Below are 20,138 nucleotides of genomic sequence, written 5' to 3'. Positions count from 1 at the left end.
GGATCACTGAAGTCTGATTAGTTTCCTTGTTTGATTATGGTTACCCCTGCTCGCAGGGAGGGTTTGCTTTGGGAAGGTAATACTGAGAAGCTGAAGGTGGCACATTGTCTTATAATGTTGCTTCCAGTGAAGCTTTCATTCTCTGTCTCCATCTGCTGGTAGGGATGAAAAACCCAGTCATTTGGATTGGTCTGGTAGGACTTCAGGAAAGAGAATTATCAGGTAAGAAATCTAATTTTACCATTTCTATACAAGGTTAAAAACTGACACCTATATGTGGACATGAAGGACCTATTTGTGGTGTCAAAGGTTAGTTGCCCATAACAATACACGCACTCCTCAGCCTTTGTAAGGTACGAGTCATGAGCTGAGGCTAGTCTTTTCTTGACCTGATGGCCGAGATTGGGAACCTGTAGAATATGGGGTGGGGGTGGGGGATTTAATATGGTGATCATCTGGCTGCATGTCAAGAAAAACAAATTGAGCCAGTCCTGGTTTTCTCTCATTACATACATGGACTTGTACTTCTGATTTTTCCACTAAATTCTCCAAGAACTCCATGCATGCAGTGGAGTAAAATCAGGACTGGTTTAACCCGTCCACATGACATGCAGCTATATGGTCATCCTAGGAGTTAACATCTGACCACCTGACAATACTGCGAACCCATAGTGCAGTATGTACATTTGTTTTTCAACAAAAGCTATCACCACAGCCTTATATATGCTGATGAATCTCTTTGTTTAAGTCACAGAAACAGAGAACAGAGAGGAGAACACCAACAGGAGGCGTCATCGTCAAACTTTCGCCAATAAGGTGGACAGGCTGTTTTTTATAATCTATCTGGCCATCTGTGTCCTATTTCACTCAGCATTCGTTGGAGTCTGGCTCTCAAAAGACTGCTTCTCAGAACCTCCCCCACGAAAACCATGAGAAGAGGCAGGGTTATAAAAAACAAAAACACCCACCACCACAGGGGTAAATTCCAGAAGCATAGGAGTCTTATGTCAAAAAAAGAAAAAAGGATCAAACCAAATGCAGACTTCTTCCTGGCACAATCGGGGGGTAGGAACTCCGAGAATGGTGCAAACGTTTCATCTGATTTCAAAGTTCTGAATGGCTACTTTGCATCAGTAATTGAATACTGTCACTCCCATGCATACAGGCAAACACAAACACACAATGCCAAGACTCAAACAAACATATTTCCACTCATCAATGGAGAACAAAAGCAGACAGAAGGAACTCCTGCAGAAAAATAAAACTGAAAGATGGCCTTTACTCTACTCTTTCCCATATCTCCAGTACACTGGCTGGTTCTTTTGGCAAACAGAAAATAGCAGGCCTCGGTCAGAGATCATCCCAATGCATTCTACCATCAATGATTTGCTCCGGTAAAAGGGAGCATGTCCCTGTCTGCAAACTTCAGCTGTGGACACTGCCAGACTAACACTCAACTAGCCAATCCTTGATGGGCGCGGAGCAGGGACTTGTTTTGAAATACAAAAGAAAAGTAGTTTATTCTGATCCTGAATCAATGCAAATTGCTCTACAGTCATCAGTAACCCCCCCCCCCCCCAAAAAAAAAAAAAAACCCAACATAAGTTTGCTGAACCCCAAATAGTCTCAGGGTATAGGATGAGTTTGGGCAAAACGAATGAGCCACGTGGGTCTTTTTCTGCCATCATCTACAATGGGGGTAAATTTTCAAGGTTTTAGTGCCCCTTTGAAACTGAGGAGGCCTGAGCATCTAAATTTAGGTGCATAAGGAGACCACGTGATGCAGTGAAGGGATCAGACGTGCGATTCCCTTCCTGGTTCCCCGATTCGCATCCAGCCCCATCCACAGCCATTAAAGGTGCCCGATATTACGTCTAATTCTACTATCTATTCTTCTGAGTCCCGGGAAACCTGAGATCTGTGGAATGGCGTCTTGACAGGCAAGGAAAGAGAAAGAAAAGGAGAAAGACAGGGATAGGCCGCGTCCCTCTGAGCTTATGCAGGAGGAAGAGGTTGAATCTCCCGAAACGACACAGACGGCGGCAATACTGGATATAAAAACGGCAATTCAGGAAGCGCTTTGCCCGGAACTGCAATCAATCTTTAATAAATTGATGGAGCTGACCGTCTCCATAGAGACTTGTGAGACTCGCTTTGCGGATGTCGAGCAGTGAGTCTCAGATATTCAAGATGGCCATCTTGAATCGCAGCAAGTCCTTGCAACTCTGAAAGCCACAGTGGCAAAACAGGCAGATTGTTTGGAAGATATGGAAAACAGATCGCACAGATCTCATCTGCGCTTTATCGGCATTCCAGAAAGCCTTGCAGACAAGGACCTACCATTACAACTGGAGTCTTGGCTAACACGAGAGCTTGCCCTCACCCAAACGCATGGTCCGTTGCGGATCGAGCGCACGCATCGCTTAGGCCCATGGCAGGCGGCAGACTCCCAACCTCGGGTGGTGATTGCCAACATTTTTAATTATACGCACAAAAGTGAGATACTGCAGGCGATCCATTCAGGCAAAGCACTCTCATATGAGAATCAAAAGATTCTAGTATTCCAATATTTTTTGGCCAGTCTCTCTCTACAACGTCGGGCAATGGCTCCTTTCAGTGCAAAATTACATGCGATGGGCCTGCGAACAGCTTAGTCTATCCGGTGCGGATCCGGGTGGCGGCTAAAGATGGGATCCACTGGTTAACAATGCCCGATGAAGCTCAAAGTTATCTTTGGGAGCATGAAGCCTCTAACTCTGCTAATTCAGCACCTCTTTGAGTAGGCCACCACAGAACGGGTGAAGGACAGTACAGCGTTTTTCGAAATTCGCCGTGGACCCCAACCTATTTGGAAATAAACTTTACAATGGTTATTTTATTGATACCCTTTCTGTCTTTGCAATTGCTTAGTTTTTTTTTTCTTTTTCAAGAGCGTTGGCGTCGGACTAATGCCTGCTTGACTCGGGGGAGAAAATTTACTTTCAATTTTTCTCTGGGTTTTTTTTGTTTTTTTATATATATCCCCCTGTTGGTGGTTATCCCATCTGTTTCAATAGGGATTGACTTCCACTACCCTGTCCATTTGTTGTTGGGGGAATTGTGGGCACATACGCCGGGCATATTTGCCAGTAGAGCATTTTTTTTATTACTCATTAATTTGCGATAACAGGGCACCTTGAACATTGCTTGCTTGTGATTTATGTTTATGTGGTTGGGGGGAGGGGTTGGATGCGGGCGGGAGAACACTGCTATAAGGGAATCTTAAAGATTCCCTTATAGCAGTGGTTCTCAACCGGTTTTTGGCCGGGATACACCTGACAGATGGTTCTCACATGCGTGACACACTGAACATGTGACCATCACGAGGCTAAATGTAAACATGCACTCTGCATCCACAGGAATCCCCTCAACCCCCAGCAATGGGTGCAGAGCAGATCTAGGGCATTACCCTGTATAACTCGCCATACAAAAAAGATATTCTGGTTCTGATGACATCTCAGTAAAAGCAAAACAAACTCCCTTTACTACCAGGTACAATAGCCTTTCTTATGAAAAGACAGTAATTTACCACTAATGCATATCCTATTGAGAAAACACAACAAATAAGATTGATACAAATGCCTACATGCTAGTAAAATATCTCACCTCAGTCACACACCCCTCACCAACTACAGAAAAGCCACAAATTATAAATATGGAGACAGAAACTGGAATGGAAAACCAAAAACGCTACTCTGCATGCAATGCAAACCTGGAGAAATGGAAAGAGAAATATAGCCCCTAACAGACTTTCAGGATTTGCAATAATGCACACAGACTAACCCGCACAAAGTTACACCTGATTTATGGAACACACTCAAACAGTAACAACCCTATCTAAGAAATACAACTATTAAACCAGGCCCTAAACACTAATACATTTCCTATTGGGAAAACAGAATAAGCCAAGCTGCTATAGAGCCCCACACAGAAATAATTGTAAAGCTATACTAAAAATGTTACAAAACAGCTGCTGTACAGAATAATATCCAACAATTAAAAACTCATAAAAATTATTAAAACATATCCAAATATCAATACAGTATTTCAAAATAGCAGACGTCGCATAATACCCAATAATTAAAATGGCAATCAATCAAGAAAAATAAATTTTAAAAGCCACCTTTACTTACCCTCTCCAGCAACTCTCCTACTCCTTTCCCTTCCAGGCCAATAGCACTCACCAGAAGCAGCAAGGGCTGCTGAAGCTCTGTCCTCACAATCCTTTTCCTTAGCGTTCACAACCAGTCACTCACACCCCCCCACCCCCAATTAGACCCCATGACTAGTCTCTGTCTCTCTCACTCCAGTCATCTTCCTGACCAGTCTCTCTCTCAATCACACTCATGGTCTCTTATATATAAGCTCTCAATCACACACAAATGCTCTCACACCCATTCACACCAGCTCTCACCCAGGCACCGATTCACACCCACAAGCTCTCACCCAGGCTTCCATTCACACCCACACACACAAGCTCTAACCCAAGCACCCATTCACACCAGCTCTCACCCAGGCTTCCATTCACACACACAAGCTCTCACTCAGGCACTCATTCACACAAGCTCTCACCCAGGCACACATTCACACAAGCTCTCACCCAGGCACTCATTCACACAAGCTCTCACCCAGGCACTCATTCACACAAGCTCTCACCCAGGCACTCATTCACACTCACACACACACACACACACACACACACACACACACACACACACCAGCTCTCACCAAAAACTACTTCTTCCTTCACTGCAGGGGTGGGCTCTAGCTCTGCCACAGCTTTACTCCGGCGGGCCTTCTTTCTTTGCCACCACAGGAATGAGCTCCTGTGGTGGCCTCAGTTGGGGGTCGGGTTTCCTCTTCACTGCCATGGGGATGGGCTCCCATGGTGGCCTCGGTCAGAGTCGGGTTTCCTCTTCGCTGCCACGGGGATGGGCTCCTGTGGCGGCCTTGCTTCATAGAGGTCGGGTTTTCTTCTTCGCCACCACGGGAATGGGCTCTCGTGGCGGCCTTGCTTCATCGGAGTTCAACACTGCTATTTCTCCCGCCCCACCCCCGGGCTATGCGATGCCTGCCTCACTGGCCAATCAAAAGCTTCCTCCCTTCTTCCTTCTCCCACTGGCAGGTAGAAGGGAGGAGGCTTCCTATTGGCCTGCGCAGGGGCAGGCAGAATGAAGGAGGCTTCCAATTGGCCCATGGGGGCTGGAAAAAGGGAGAAGGAAAGTACAACGGGACAGTGGGACACCGGGAGATGCGACACACCTGCCGGTGTTTGGCGACACACTGGTTGAGAACCGCTGCCTTAAGGGATCTATTGCAGATGTGGGGAAATAGGGGGGAAGACAAGATAAGGGGAATTTGGTATTACGGTTACAACACTGCGTTACTGGAGAATTACATCGGTTTCGGACTTCCCTCTTCTTGAAGGATGAATCACTAGCTTACTGGAGGTCTCAGCTGGGAAGGCCTTCAGGTTACAATTTGACATTATCCCTTTTCAATTTATGAATCATAACTTCTGGGGATGAGTAATCAGGGATTGCGTATATTTTCCTGGAATGTTTGTGGTATTAACTCCCCAATTAAAAGGTCTAAAATTTTAACAGTGCTTAAGTGAAAAAAAGCTGATTTGGTGTTTTTACAAGAAACACACTTGAATGACTCAGATCATAAGAAACTATGTCAAAGCTAGGTGGGGGCGATGTATTATGCATCTTCAACTACCAGGTGGTTGGCGGGAATCACATTTTGGTCAATAAGCAACTCCCATTACACATTAAGAAAGAAATTAAGGATCGTCAAGGACGTTACCTACTTTTAATTGCAGAGCTCCATCATACAACTATAGTTCTTTGCAATATATATGCCCCTAATAACCCGAATTCACATTTTTTTCATGATATATACAGACAGTTAGTTCTTTATATGGAGCACGCCATAATTTTAGGCAGAGACCAATTTGGTCCGAGACCTGCAGCTGGATAGTTCAGGCTCCACTTGGCGTGAGGGGGTTTTAGGCAAAAATATTTTGTTCCTTAAAGATTCCTTACATTTAGTGGATGCCTGGCATATACTCCGTCCTACAGAGAGAGACTTTACTCATGTTTCGCGTGCACATGCAACTCACTCTAGATTAGACTATATTCTAATAAGTAACCATCTCTTCTCTAAAATGAATGTGGCAGCTATTGAAGATATTATTGTTTCAGATCATGACTGTATTCCACCTCTGTTGGTGAGAGGGATGGGACCTCGCCTATTTATTTAAAAAGCGAGTTATGTGGGGAAGAAATTAATCCTTTTGCATTGGCAGGGTTTGGAAGTTCCAACATATTGGGCATGGAGAAACCATTTCCACCGAATGATGTCGGACAATATGACAGCCAGTCAATCCCCACTACTCAGACGGAAGGTTTTACAGATATGGGAGCCTTATATCCAAACATTGCCTCACAGATCCAGGAGCTGGATACTGAATAACTGATTCGCTAGAGTAACAATGGGATGTCTAGTCGAACGCAGTGTTGTAGGTTTGAGCGTTGTTCTTTTCTTTGAAGGATAAAGGGGAGGAGGGACAAGGGGAGGGGAGGGGTGTTGACAGGAGTGGGGGGAAAGTTTGGATAGAAACTATTTGCACTATGTTATTATTTCATAATCTTATGATGCAGAAGAGCACCTGTATCTGCAGTTACCTGTATCTGCAATAAAAATCATTTGACATTAAATTTAGGTGCTTAATAAGCAAAAGGTTATAGGGGCAGAATTAGGGAAAGGGGAAAAAAGTCAGATGCTTAGCAGTGATTTTCGGCCCTAGGCACCTAATTTAGGAGCAAATTAATGACATACCTAATTTTCAGCAACTAAATTTCAGATACTTTTCAGTTGAAAACTTAGGCCCCTAAGTGATTAAAAATGGTGCAATTATTTCTTACCTGATAATAATAGCAACCAGAAAAAATCACCTTTAAATGTCATAAGGCGCAAGGAAATAGCCTTAAAAAGAGCAAACTGCAGTCCCGCCATGAAGGACAAAACCAGATTCAGATCTCAAGAAGGGACCGGGATCTAAAGGGGAGGTTGAATATGTTTAACACCCCTCAAAACCAGGAAAGATCTGATTGAGAAGGCGGAGGTCTACCTTGAATATGATCTCTATAGCAAGAGAAAGACGCAACTTGCACCTTCAACATCTTAAGAGCCACGCCCTTAGAGAGACCATCTAGCAAAAATTCCAAGATAAAAGGAATCAGCACCATGATAGGAGAACACAGACATCCAGAGCACCACTCTTCGAAAAATCTCCAAACCCACACATAAGCAACAAGCTGCCACATGAAGATTCATGCTCATAGCCTCAAAGGCCTGTTTCAGTACAAATTCTATCTTGCACATCTTTAAGCACTGCACCCACTTCTACTGGAATGGTCATTCTCTTTGTCACTGAACACACCAAGGTATCCACCCTAGGAAACATAAACCAGTCATTCATCTGTGGTTCTAAGGGATAAATCTTGGCCAGTGAGTGACCGCCTTTAAAGTTTGCCTCCGGAGCCTCCCATTCCAAATCTATTAGATCTTGTACCGCCTGATGAAGGGGAAAGAAATGCAAAGCCTTCTGTAAGCTGACCATTATAGAGCCTTCCCTGGGAACAAAGGCCTCATCTTTCTTGTCATTTACGATCAGCAGCATGCGCAGAGATTGAGATTTAAGGGGCTCATCCCAGTTAACTCATCCCTGTGAAAGAGGCGCAGCATGGAAGTGTGGTCCTCTCTCTCAGGAGGGACCTCACCATTCTCCAAGTCCCTTCACTATCTCCATGGGGGAAATTTTTAAACCACTCCAGGGATAAGGCCATCACGGAAAGACTAAATGAATTCTTTGCTTTAGTGTTTACTGAGGAGAATGCTGGAGAGATACCTGTTCTTGAGATGGTTTTCAAGGGTAATGATTCAGATGAACTGACCTAAATCACGATAAACTTGGAAGACATAGTAGGCCAGATTGACAAACTGAAGAGTAGAAAATCACCTGGACTAGATGGTATGCATCCCAGGGTTCTGAAAGAACTAAAAAATGAAATTTTAGACCTATTACAAGTAATTTGTAACCCATCATTAAAATCATCTGTTATACCTGAAAACTGGAAGTTGGCCAATGTAAGCCCGATATATAAAAAGGACTCCACAGGTGATCCAGGAAACTACAGACTGGTGAGCCTGACTTCAGTAATGGGAAAAACTGTGGAAACTACTATAAAGAATAAAATCACAGAACATATAGATAGACATGATTTAACGGGACACAGCCAGCATGGATTTACCCAAGGGAGGTCTTGCCTCACAAATCTGCTACATTTTTTCGAAGGGATGAATAAGCATGTAGATAAAGGTGAACTGGTAGATGTGGATTTTCAGAAGGCATTTGACAAAGTCCCTTATGAGGCTTCTAAGAAAGCTAAAGTCATGGAATAGGAGGAGATGTCCTTTTGTGGATTGTAAACTAGTTAAAAGACAGATAACAGAGAGTAGGATTAAATGGTCTGTTTTCACAGTGGAAAAAGGTACAGTGGAGTGTCTCAGAAATCTGGACTTGAACCAGTGCTTTTTAATATATTTATAAATGATTTGGAAAGAGGTACAATGAGTGAAGTGATGAAATTTGCAGATGACACAAAATTATTCAGAGTACTTAAATCACAAGTTGATTGTGATAAATTGTAAGTGGATCTAGCAAAAGTGGAAGATTGGGTTTCCTTATGACAGATGAAAGATAATGTGGATAAGTGCAAGGTGATGCATTGCATATAGGGAAAAATAACCCATGGTGTAGCTACACGATGTTAGGTTCTGTTTTAGGAGTTACCACCCAGGAAAAAGATCTGGGATTCATAGTTGTTATCGTAGTCATAGTTGAAATTGTTGGCTCAGTGTGCTGTGGTGGTCATAAAAGCAAACAGAATGTTAGGAATTATTAGGAAGGGAATGATATATAAAATGGAGGATGTTATAATGCCTCTGTTTCGCTCAGTGGTTAGACCACTCCTTGAATACAGTGTGCAATTCTGGTTGCTGCATCTAAAAAAAATATATATATATTTGCACTGGAGAAAGTACAGAGAAGGGTGACCAAAATGATAAAGGGAATGTTATGGTTCCCCTATGAGGAAAGGCTAAAGAGGTTTGAGCTATCCAGCTTGGAGAAGAGGGAGCTCAGGGGAGATATAATAGAGGTCTACAAAATCATGAAAGGTCTTGAACAGGTAAACGTGAAACAGTTATTTACTTTTTCGGATAATACAAGGACTATGGGGCACTCAATGAAGATAGCAAGTAGCACTTTTTAAAAAATCAGAAAAAATTCCCTCTCTCAATGCACAATTACGCTCTGGAATTCATTGCCAAAGGATGTGGTTAAGGCAATTAGTGTAGCTGGGTTTTAAAAAGGTTTGGATAAGTTTCTGGAGGAGAAGTCCATAAACTGCTACTAATCAATAGAGAAATAGGGATGTGCAGCAGGGACGGATTCGTCCGATTCGATATTCGCATTCGTCGGGACCCAAATCCATTGCATCCGTTTTCGGGGGACCCCGATTCGTCCATTAGTTACATATGATATTCATTTCCCATTATAGTTGGAAAAGACCCCCATCCCAACCCTTTAAATTTAATTAACTACAACCCCCCACCCTCCTGACCCCCCCCCCCCCAAGACTTGCCAAAAGTCCCTGGTGGTTCAGCGGGGGTCCTGGAGCGATCTCCTGCACTCGGGCAGTCGGCTGCCGGTATTCAAAATGGCGCCGATAGCCTTTGCCCTTACTATGTCACAGGGGCTACCGGTGCCATTGGTCGGCCCCTGTCACATGGCTCCTGTGACCCGCTGGACCACCAGGGTCTTTTGGCAAGTCTTGGGGGGGGGGGTCAGGAGGGTGGGGGTTTTATTCGTTAATGATACATTGCATTCGTGGGGGTTCGCCATACGTTTCGGGACCCCACTAATGCAACAAATAGGGACCTATACGTTGCAGATTGCGCATTCGTTCAAAACGAATGCACATCCCTATAGGGAATAGCCACTGCTTGTTGCCGGTTTTAGTAGATGGGATCTATTTAATGTTTAGGTACTTGTGACTTGGTTTGGTCACTGTTGGAAACAGGATACTGGGCTTGATGGACTCTTGGTCTGACCCAGTATGGCATATCTTATTCATTTTCCACAAGAGACAAGTCCTCTCGTGCTCCCCCTTGTCAGATACTGCCTTTGCCCTCTTCTGCCTCTGGGGAACTGGGACCGACAAAGTAAAACGGCAGGAGCAGGGGACGCAGGAAGGGCAGAAACAGTTCCAGGAACTGCCCCATGGAAAAAGCATACAGACCCTTCAAAATCTCTTGGGAAATCACAGTTCAGAGCAATGAAGACAAGTCCAGAGCAGGAACAGCAGGCACTGGGTAGCAGTAGCAACCAACCTCAGACTGGGGCCGGTGCTAGCTTTGATCCCGCCCTGTGCAGCAATTACTGTGCTGCTCCCTGATTCATTCAGTCTCTGTGCCTGGGTCCCAGGCCCATCAAATAAATCCCAACTTCCTCCAGCAATCTATATTTTTTTTAAAAACTGACACCCATCCACTCCTCTACAGAACCCATTACATACCCTAGAGAAACCTTACAGCCTTGCATACCCCCCAAGCCCCCACACCCTCTATTGCCATACAAAATTTAATTATGCACTTATAACAAATTTTACATGAAAATGAACATTCACAAGTACAGACCTCTGAGGCAAAATATCACTTACAACACATATATTATATTTACATGCACTGCTGTGGTGCCAACCAGAAAACTCTGCAAAAAAGACACTTGGAACGCTTATGGAATTTATAATGACTCCTCAGAAAGCCATGAATAAACATAATTACAATTACAACATAGTAAGCCTCCCATATCAAAACAATCCTAACGGCAAGCACTCGAACAACAGCAAACTTATCTATGAAAAGGCAACACTGCAAATATTTCACCAGGCCCTAGAACACCAATACATCTCCTATTGGGAAAACAGAACAAGCCAGGCTGCTATAGATCCCTACACAGAAACTACATGCCAGCAACATTACTCACCTCTGTCATATATGCAGAATACAGACAGACCCTGACCAAATACAGAATAAAGATTCCAGAAAGTATAAATAGAAACGTGCTGAGAAGAACTGAGCTGGAACCCATAACAAGCCAGCCTCTATATGCAGAGCAACAATGGAAAAACAAAAACATAAACATTCTTCATAAAACATTAAATAATAAAATCAAGAAATATAAAACATAATAGTAAAATCATTTTCATAAAAAGAATAAATATTTCAAACCAGTTAATGAATAAAATATCCAAACTTTCCCAAACACCAATAATTAAAAAAACACTAATAACACCAATAATTTAAAAATGTTCTAATATTTCCCCAAAAAAACAATAAAATATTTCAAAACACCAAAAACATCAAATTACACACTATAATTAACAGTAATAAGGATTAAAAATTCTTCTGTTCTCCATACCTGGGATCTTTTGATTTCCAGTCACCCTGAGATTTTTGTGGATTTGGGGAGATAGGACCGCACAAACGTTATCTTCTCTCTTTCAGACACAAATACAATAACACATTGATTCTCTCACACACTCCCTGTCTCATATAGATGCCTATGCTCTCATACATACTCCCTTTCTCCTTCAGAGACACATAATGGGCTGGATTTTCAAAGGGTTACGCGCACCAGGCCTATTTTCAAAAGGCCTGGCGACGCGCGTAAGTCCTGGAGCTTTACTAAAGGAGCGGTCCGGGGGCAAGGTGTGGGCGGGGCGGACTGGGACAGGGCATGGGCGGGGCCAAAGGCCTCTGACACCGGCCATTTGCCGCTGTGTCAGAGGATCACGTGCCGGTGGGCTGCCGGTGTGCGCAACCTGCGCCTGCATCCAGGCAGGCGCAAAAGGTAAGATAATAAATTGGGGGGTGGGGGGGGGGTAGGTTAGGGGAAGGGATGGGAAGGTCAGTTTAGGGGGAATGGAACGGGGGAAGGCAGCGTGGCTTGACACATGCAAGGTTGCACGTGCCAACCCCCGCTTTTATAACTTGGTCAACGGAGGGAGGGAGCAACTGCTATCACTTCTGTAGCCCATCCCTTTTCTTCTCGCTATTCATTGAAAAATAGGTAGGGACTCTGCTCCACTAAGAGAGTCTTTCACCTCAGGAGCCCTGAAGCTTCCCTGTTCAGCCTAATGGGGACAAACCACAACACAGGATGCTTGTCAGCCATCTGCTGGAGACAAGAGAATACTAGCAGGCTGGTGTCGGCATGGAGATACTGTATATAAGAGGTGACATCAGCGAGCCTGCTGCTCTATATCTCCATCTGCTGGTTGGCATGCATAACCCACTTGTTTTGCCTAGCCTGATCTGAATAGATGAAGAAGAATCCCTAAATTTAGGTGCCTAAAAGTTAAGAATCTTAAATGAAGGGCTGAGCATTTTTTTCAAACAGCGCCTGGAGGCTGGTGGAAGCCCTGACATTTCTTCACACCTGCCTTACACCACAAAACCTTTTTTATTTTTCTTCATTAAACACAACCATTAACAAAAAAAAAAAACTGCAGGGAAAAATAATGCTTAAATCGTGTACCCCAATGGCAAGCAAACAGTTGCTGTACTACTAATGTCATCTCCTCCAAGGAACTCATGTCAGATGCTGTGATGATTACTGGATGTCTCAATTGAAGCCAGCAATGCTTAATTATGCCCCACTGAAAGATTTGCAAACATTGCACAGATTACCACCAAGGTAGTTAACATGTCAGTCTGCTCCGTGAGTTGTTTTGTGGACCTTATCTGGTAGCCCTGTGCGCGCTGCTTCTATGCTGCAGCCAGAACCTGCAGGGGGAAAGTGAGGCACAGAGATGAAATGTTTCAATTGTACTTCCAGGTCTGTAAGTGGAACAGCAGCTAATGATGAAGCTTTCTAATGACCTTTTGCCTAAGTTATTATTGAAGGCGATCGGGCATATAAAAATATATATACTAACTAGAAAACAATGGGGCAGTTGAAACAAGATTAAAATGTTCAACATGCATGCACACTATACTTATCACAATACAAGAACACTGTTATTATTATTATTATTATTATTATTATTAATTTTTATATACCGAAATTCCTGTATTAGATACAAATCAATCCGGTTTACATGAAACGATAAGTTGCCCTGGTCTGGGAGGTCCGACCGGGGCTTTTTACATGGAACATTGAACATTCACAATAACAATTAAACGTTTCCGTACATACAGTTATAATATTTACAAACATCTACAAGTATTTTATTAATGTACTTATGCAAGAAGTTCTTTAAAAAGGCAGAGTTTTGTTTGAAAACATCTCTGTCTCCATCTGCTGGAGGGGGCAAAACCCAGGAGTCTGGACTGTGATCCAGGTACGTACAGGGAAATACATTTTGATGATTGTAAACATTATAACATCAGTGATCTTGTATTGTGATAAGTATACTCTGTGTGTATATATAGATATAGATATTTTTTTTCCAAAGATGAAGGAGATAAAAGTTCTCAGTAACTTAATACCCTAGTGATTTGATAGAGAAGGGTTAGAGGTTGGGGACCCACCATGTACCTTGGGGGTAGCAGTCCCTGTTCTATGGAATTGAACTCCATTTGGTTTTTGTTTTGTTTTGTTTTTTTAAAGCAGATGATGATTTGTTACGCTTTAAAAAACAGTTAAAGGCTTACCTTTTCTCTCTTGCTTATAATGCTAATGCTGCTCCATAACACCTGAGATAGGTTCATACAGTTAGGAATGGGGGTGGCTGGGAATGAATATTCATTCTGATTCCCCCAAGATATATATGCTTATGAGTGATTTGATTTATGCTTTAGCTATTTTGCTGGTATTTTTATGTTTATTGTTAGTCACGTTTTGTTACATTCCCTGTATCACCCTTTACAATGTGCTTCTGCTGTCTTTTTCTCTCAATTACCTTCTCCCCTATGACCTCTTGATTTGATTACAATGCTTTCCATGTACTACCGTCACTATGTGCTCTTGTTAATTTTCCCTCATCTGCTCCCAATTGAGGAACCTTCGTTCCCTGTAAATAGTTACCCAGTTACTGTTTGTTGATGTTTATCTCTTGTATGCAAAGTTTACTGTTCTATGTAATGGCAGTGCCAAAAGTTCTGTATAATGACACTGTCAAAAAGTTTTAGTTATCTGTAAACCAATACGATGTGCAAACGGCTATCGGTATATAAAAACCTATAAATAAATAAATAAATAAATAAATAAATAAATGTATGTATGTATTTTGTACTCCACTGAGATTTGTGGATCGGTGGAATATAAATTTTATAAATAAAATAAATAAATGTACTTGAGGATTCACTTCCTGTATAGTTTAAAACTACCACACCCTGAGACAAGAAAGGGGCTCACTTCTACATCCTATTTTTTTTTTTTTTTTTAATGGGCAACTCCTCCAGTCTTCCCTCGCCTACCTATGGTCTCTTTCTATCTTGCCACTGGCTCTGCAAGTTGGCTCTTCTGCAGTTTCACTAACACTTATGGGCTGTATCTTTCAAGTGTTTATACTATTTATACTATTTAAACACTACGTTCCTACTATTTAAACACTACGTTCCTTAGGCCTATTCTTTCTAGCAGTTCAAGCTTCCAAGTTTACTAACCTTGTTATATGTAACTTTATTCTTCTTGTTCTACTTATGGTTTTAGTTACAATTCCCCTATTCGATGTAAACCGATCTGATATGGTCTTCAACCATGAAGGTCGGTATAGAAAAGTGTTAAATAAATAAAATAAATAAGTGCTCTTCATTTTGCTACGATTTGAAGTCTCTCTTACGTGAACCTTTTTCAAAATTTCTGGTCACTTTGGTCTCTGCTTTAATCTTCTCCCACTTCAGCTTCGGCAGAGGCCTTTGACCTCTGCTGTCCAAGCCCACACATGCAATGGGAGTAAAATCAGGAGTTGGCTCAGCCTGTACTTTTAAGGCAGGGAGTGGCATGGCGACCGCCACCCTTTTGCAGATGTAGCTTGTTCTATTGGCCACTGCAGTTTGCCGAAGCACTTGCCTGTATGTGGAAGAAAAAAGGAAGATGCTAGAGGTAGTGAGTGATAGCTCCCAGGCAGGGAGGTGGAAGGTTTTGCAAGAGATTAGAAAACTAAAATTAGCTGTTACACTCCCAGAAAAGTCAGGAAACTGCTATGCTGTATATTCTGCTGGCTTGTGCCACAGCTCAAGGCAAGGCTATTAGATGGAACATACCACAGCCCAGCGGTAATGTCTAAATAGTATCCTGAACTCATTTCTAGGAATAGCAAATTAATTGATTTTATAATTTTATTTCAGCTCTCTAATTACTCGCGCGTCATTGTGTTTATCTCATTGTCAGCAGGTAAACAGAAGGTGAAAGTTTTGCCAGAGAAAACCTGGTTTTCCTGCTGCTCATTTCTGTGCCTCTGAGGCAGGCTGCAAGGTTAATCCAAGTCTGCAGACAAAAGGCTTACGAGTGGCACTTGGTTCTGAATAGGGACTAATAAAACAAGGCAGAAAAGCAAGGTCTCTGTTCCCAGCTCTCTCTTATACAAGGAAGCATACATTGGCTGTAGACACCTAAGCAGCACTTCCCAAGTCAGGCACAGAAACCTTACAGACCTTGCACAGCCAGATAACTAACTGGAGCTCACTTCTTTGCAAACCAGGGCCTCTTATAAAAGGGTAGAGTGCTTCAAAAGTCAGGTGCTGATGTCACAAAACAAAGGCAGAACAAAGAATGTGCTCTGTATTCTTGTGTTTAAATGGCAAAATGCATTAGACTTAATGGTGAGAGCTGAAAACTGGTGGATTCCAAAGAGTTAATTCTGTATCTACCTCTGCTTAGACAGGCTTTTAGGAGATGAAAGTCATATCCATAGCAGCTACAGCAAGCCTCAAAATCCCCAGGACCACTCGAGGACACAGCTTAGATCAGCCTCACTGCAATTATAGTGAAGAACTGTTTATTTCCATGGTAAAATGTTTTTGCTTTGTTGCAGATTCTTCCTTCCTTAGCAAACATTTATTTAGAGTAAATAACATATAATTAAATTTAAGCAGAATTGAGCAGGGACCATACAGCAAAACTAAATTCAAGAGCAGAGCACTGGTGCATAGATCCAGATTTATCTTCATAGTGTCCCTCCTATGATGGGGGGGGGGGGGGGGGGGGGCGGGAAGAGGGAGTCCCCCAGGATCCAGGATATGCCAGAGTAAGGCTGGAGCCTTGTTCTCCATGACAGTAAGTGTCTTGTAAGAGCCACTCCAATCCAGTAGCACCATCCTGTCTGGCCCTCTCACCCTCTTTAAAAAGGTCCAGGGACAGAACCAGTGGCAATTCTTCAGTGGCTCCAAATGCCACCGACCATACTGTGCTTTAGGGGAGTGGGACCCAACAGGACCCAAGCAGTGCTTACAGGAAAGTGCTGCGGGGACGGAGGAAGTGGCACCCTTTTTACCACAGTACCCCAGGCACACACCTATGGGACTTCCAGACCTGCTGCTGTATTTGAGTCAGTAGTCCTTTCTTTTACCTGGAATTTTTCTCCTGTTCTTTGGGGTTTTCAGTTCAACCAGAACTGGTCTCTCCTAGGATTAATATTCAAAACAGTTTGTCTGGCTAAGATTGGCTCTTGGTCAAACAAACCCGGGGTATTAAATATTCCCCACCCCCAACTCATTAGATAAATTTTAGCTGGGTAATGACTGATCCAGTTAAAAAGTATCAGGACAAGAAAATAAGTGGTGCAAGAGTGCCCTGGAAGCAGGGCTTTAATGTAGCCTGGTAAGTCTGGCTGTGGTGGAGAGTAAGTCTAAAGTTATCCAGGTAAGTTTAGACTAGATCATACAAGGAATAGGAAACATTCCATAAAACTAACAAGCAGCAGATTCTAAACAAAATTAGAGAGTATATTTTCACTCAGCACACATGTGGTAGGATTTGATGCCAGATGCTATGGTGAAAACTGTTAGTGTAGCTACATTTAAAAAAGATTTGGACAAGTTCCTGGAAGAAAAGTCCATAAACCATTTTAAGGTGGATTTGGGGAAATCCATTTCTCATCCCTGGGATAAGCAGCATTGAATCTATCAAACATTTGGGATCCTGCCAGGTACTTATGACCTGAATTGGCCACTGTTGGAAGCAGGATGCTGGGCTTGATGGACCTTTAGTCTGACCCAGTATGGCAAATAGGAAATTTGGTTCTTACCTGCTAATTTTCATACCACAGATCAGTCCACACTCCTGGCTTTTGCCTCCCTGCCAGCAGGTGGAGACAGAGAAAGTTTCACTGATACTGTACATATCCCAGTGTGTCACCTGCAGTCCCCTCAGTATTGATCTGTACCCAAGCCAAGATGACAGCAACAACCATCAATTTCTAAGCAAACTCCCTCCCCTCCAATAAGCCAGAAGGTGAAGTTGCCCAAAAAGACAATGGAAAACTTGTTTCCCAAGTTTAACATACGTGATCAGCATTGAAAATCTCCAACAACTCCACACTGTATACAAAGCAACAGTACAAGCGGTAGACTCTCCTTTCCAGTAATAGCCAGGTCTCTGGACTTATCTGTGGTATGACAGGAATGAAAATTAGCAGGAAAGAACCAATTTTCCTTTCCGTATACATACTCAGATCAGTTCAGACCCCTGGAATGTACCTAAGCTCCCCTTAACTCGGGTGGGACCTGGAGAGTTCCACTCATAGAACACTCTCAAAGCACTTGGAAGCCGGAGACCCGACATCCAAGCAATAATGCCTAGCAAAAGAGTGCGACTTCCCGGTAGCTGCCCAGCTGTTGTGACTCAACCTAGGAAGTCGCCTGAGAACACATCGAGTATGCCCCTAAGGCCCCCGGCAGCAGGCACCTGTTAGAAATGTAAATAGACTTGATCGCTTCCTTCAGCCACCGCATAATTGTAGCCTTAGACGCACAGTACAAAGAGGTGATCTAATCTACAAAGAGATGATCCGATCTATGGAAATCATAAGTGACCGTTCGATACCTCAATAATGCATGCCTCCCACCTAAAAGCCTAAGCTCCTCTGCATGAGGCATAGAGGAATCCAAATCCGGAAAAGCTGGAAGCTCCACTGTCTAAGATGGAACGCTGAACCTACCTCAGGCAGAAAAGAAGGCACCATGCTTATAGATAGCCCTGAATCCCACAGAAGTAGGAAGGGATCTCGACACAACAGCGCCTGAAGTTCCAAAAATCTCCTGGCTGAACAAATAGCTACCAAGAAAACCACTTTAAGAGTCAATTTCTTAACTCTCTTTAGTGGTTCAAACTGAGCCACACACAATCCTCTAAGTACTAGATTCAGACTCCAAGATGGACAAATGTTCTGCACCTGAGGACGCAAGTTCTTAGCTCCCCGATGGAACCGTAGAACATCTGGATGTGTGTACAGAGGATACCCTTGCATCTTACCTCAGAGACAACCCAATGTCACTACCTGGACTCAGAGAGTTAAAGCCTAGGCCCTTGACAAGAACCTTTCTGTAGAAAAGCCAAAATATGCAACATCATAGCCTGAACAGGCTGAGGCTGAGGCTGCACTCCATCAACAGCAGACCAGGACTCAAAGATCCTCCAAACTCGCACATATGTCATGGATGTAGAAGGTCACTCAGCCTGCAATAAAGTGGAAATAACTGCTTTGGAATATCCCCTGCATCTCAGTAGTCTCCTCTCAGAAGCAAAGCCACAAAACAGAAGTAAGCCACCTGACCTGAAAATATTGAGCCCTGCTGGAAAAGAGGGGCCAGTCTATGGCCATGTTAATCAGATCTCGGAAGCATGGTCGATGTGGCCACTCTGGAGCTACCAGGATAATGTTGACCAGATTTTTTCCATCTGCCATAATCCCTTGTCCACCACATGCCACGGCGGAAAGACAAAGAAGGTGTTCGATAAAGTCCCGCATGAGAGGCTTCTAAGAAAACTAAAATTTTATGAGATAGAGGCAATGTCATTTTATGGATAGCAAGCTGGTTGAAAGACCGGAAACAGAGAGTAGGATTAAATGGTCTGTTTTCACAGTGGAAAAAGGTAAACGGTGGAGTGCCTCAGGGATCTGTACTTGGACCGAAGCTTTTTAATATATTTATAAATGATCTGGAAAGGGGTACGATGAGTGAGGTGATCAGATTTGCAGATGACACAAAATTATGCAGAGTAGTTAAATCTCAAGCGGATTGTGATAAATTGCACGACGATCTTGTGAGACTGGAAGATTGGGCTTCCAAATGGCAGATGAAATTTAACATGGACAAGTGCAAAGTGATGCATATAGGGAAAAATAACCCTTGCTGTAGTTACACAATATTAGGTTCTATCTTAGGAGTTACCACCCAGGAAAGAGATCTAGGCATCATAGTGGATAATACATTGAAATTGTCAGCTCATTCTGCTCTGGCGAGCAAAAAAGCAAATAGAATGTTAGGAATTATTAAGAAGGGAATGGCAAATAAAATGACGGATGTCATAATGGCTCTGTATTGCTCCATGGTGAGACCGCATCTTGAATACTGTGTGCAATTTTAGTCGCCACAGCTCAAAAAGATATAGTTGCACTGGAGAAAGTGAAGAGAAGTGCGCCAAAATAAGGGATATGGAATGGCTGCCCTATGAGGAAAGGCTAAGGAAGTTATGGCTATTCAGTTTGGAGAAGAGACAACTGAGAGGGGGTATGATAGAGGTCTACAAAATCATGAAAGGACTTAAACAAGTTATTGCAAATCGGTTAATTACTCTCTCAGATAATAGGAAGACTAGGGGGCATTCCATGAAGTTAGCAAGTAGCTCATTTAAAACAAAACAAAGAAAATTATTTTTCACTCAGTGCATAGTTAAGCTCTGGAATTCATTGCCAGAATGTGGTTACAACAGTTAGTGTAATTGTGTTTAAAAAAAAGGTTTGGATAAGTTCCTAGAGGAGTAGTCCATAAACTGCTATTAATTAATAAGCAATAGT

General features: G+C 42.9%; 1 protein-coding gene and 1 long non-coding RNA gene across 2 annotated transcripts in view; one reads left to right on the top strand and one right to left on the bottom strand.

Annotated features, from left to right (window-relative positions):
• Nucleotides 1–2,884, top strand: part of ZACN (zinc activated ion channel) — a 53,075-nt gene extending 50,191 nt beyond the window's left edge. The window contains exon 10 of the mRNA XM_029600461.1: nt 749–2,884. Coding sequence (XP_029456321.1) covers nt 749–933 — 185 coding nt within the window. The 3' untranslated portion in view covers nt 934–2,884. The remainder of the gene's footprint in view (nt 1–748) is intronic.
• A 9,793-nt stretch (nt 2,885–12,677) lies between these two features.
• On the bottom strand, nt 12,678–17,235 carry LOC115090862. The gene is made up of 3 exons (XR_003856535.1): nt 15,991–17,235; nt 14,961–15,190; nt 12,678–12,960 (listed from the first exon to the last, which is right to left on the bottom strand). It is a non-coding gene; the product is annotated as an uncharacterized LOC115090862 (long non-coding RNA).
• Nucleotides 17,236–20,138: the final 2,903 nt, after the last annotated feature.

This window comes from Rhinatrema bivittatum, chromosome 4 (assembly GCF_901001135.1).
Source record: "Rhinatrema bivittatum chromosome 4, aRhiBiv1.1, whole genome shotgun sequence".
Lineage (NCBI taxonomy): Eukaryota > Metazoa > Chordata > Amphibia > Gymnophiona > Rhinatrematidae > Rhinatrema > Rhinatrema bivittatum.
The sequence above is the reverse complement of the archived record's forward strand: the minus strand, read 5'-3'. Positions and strand labels throughout refer to the sequence as shown.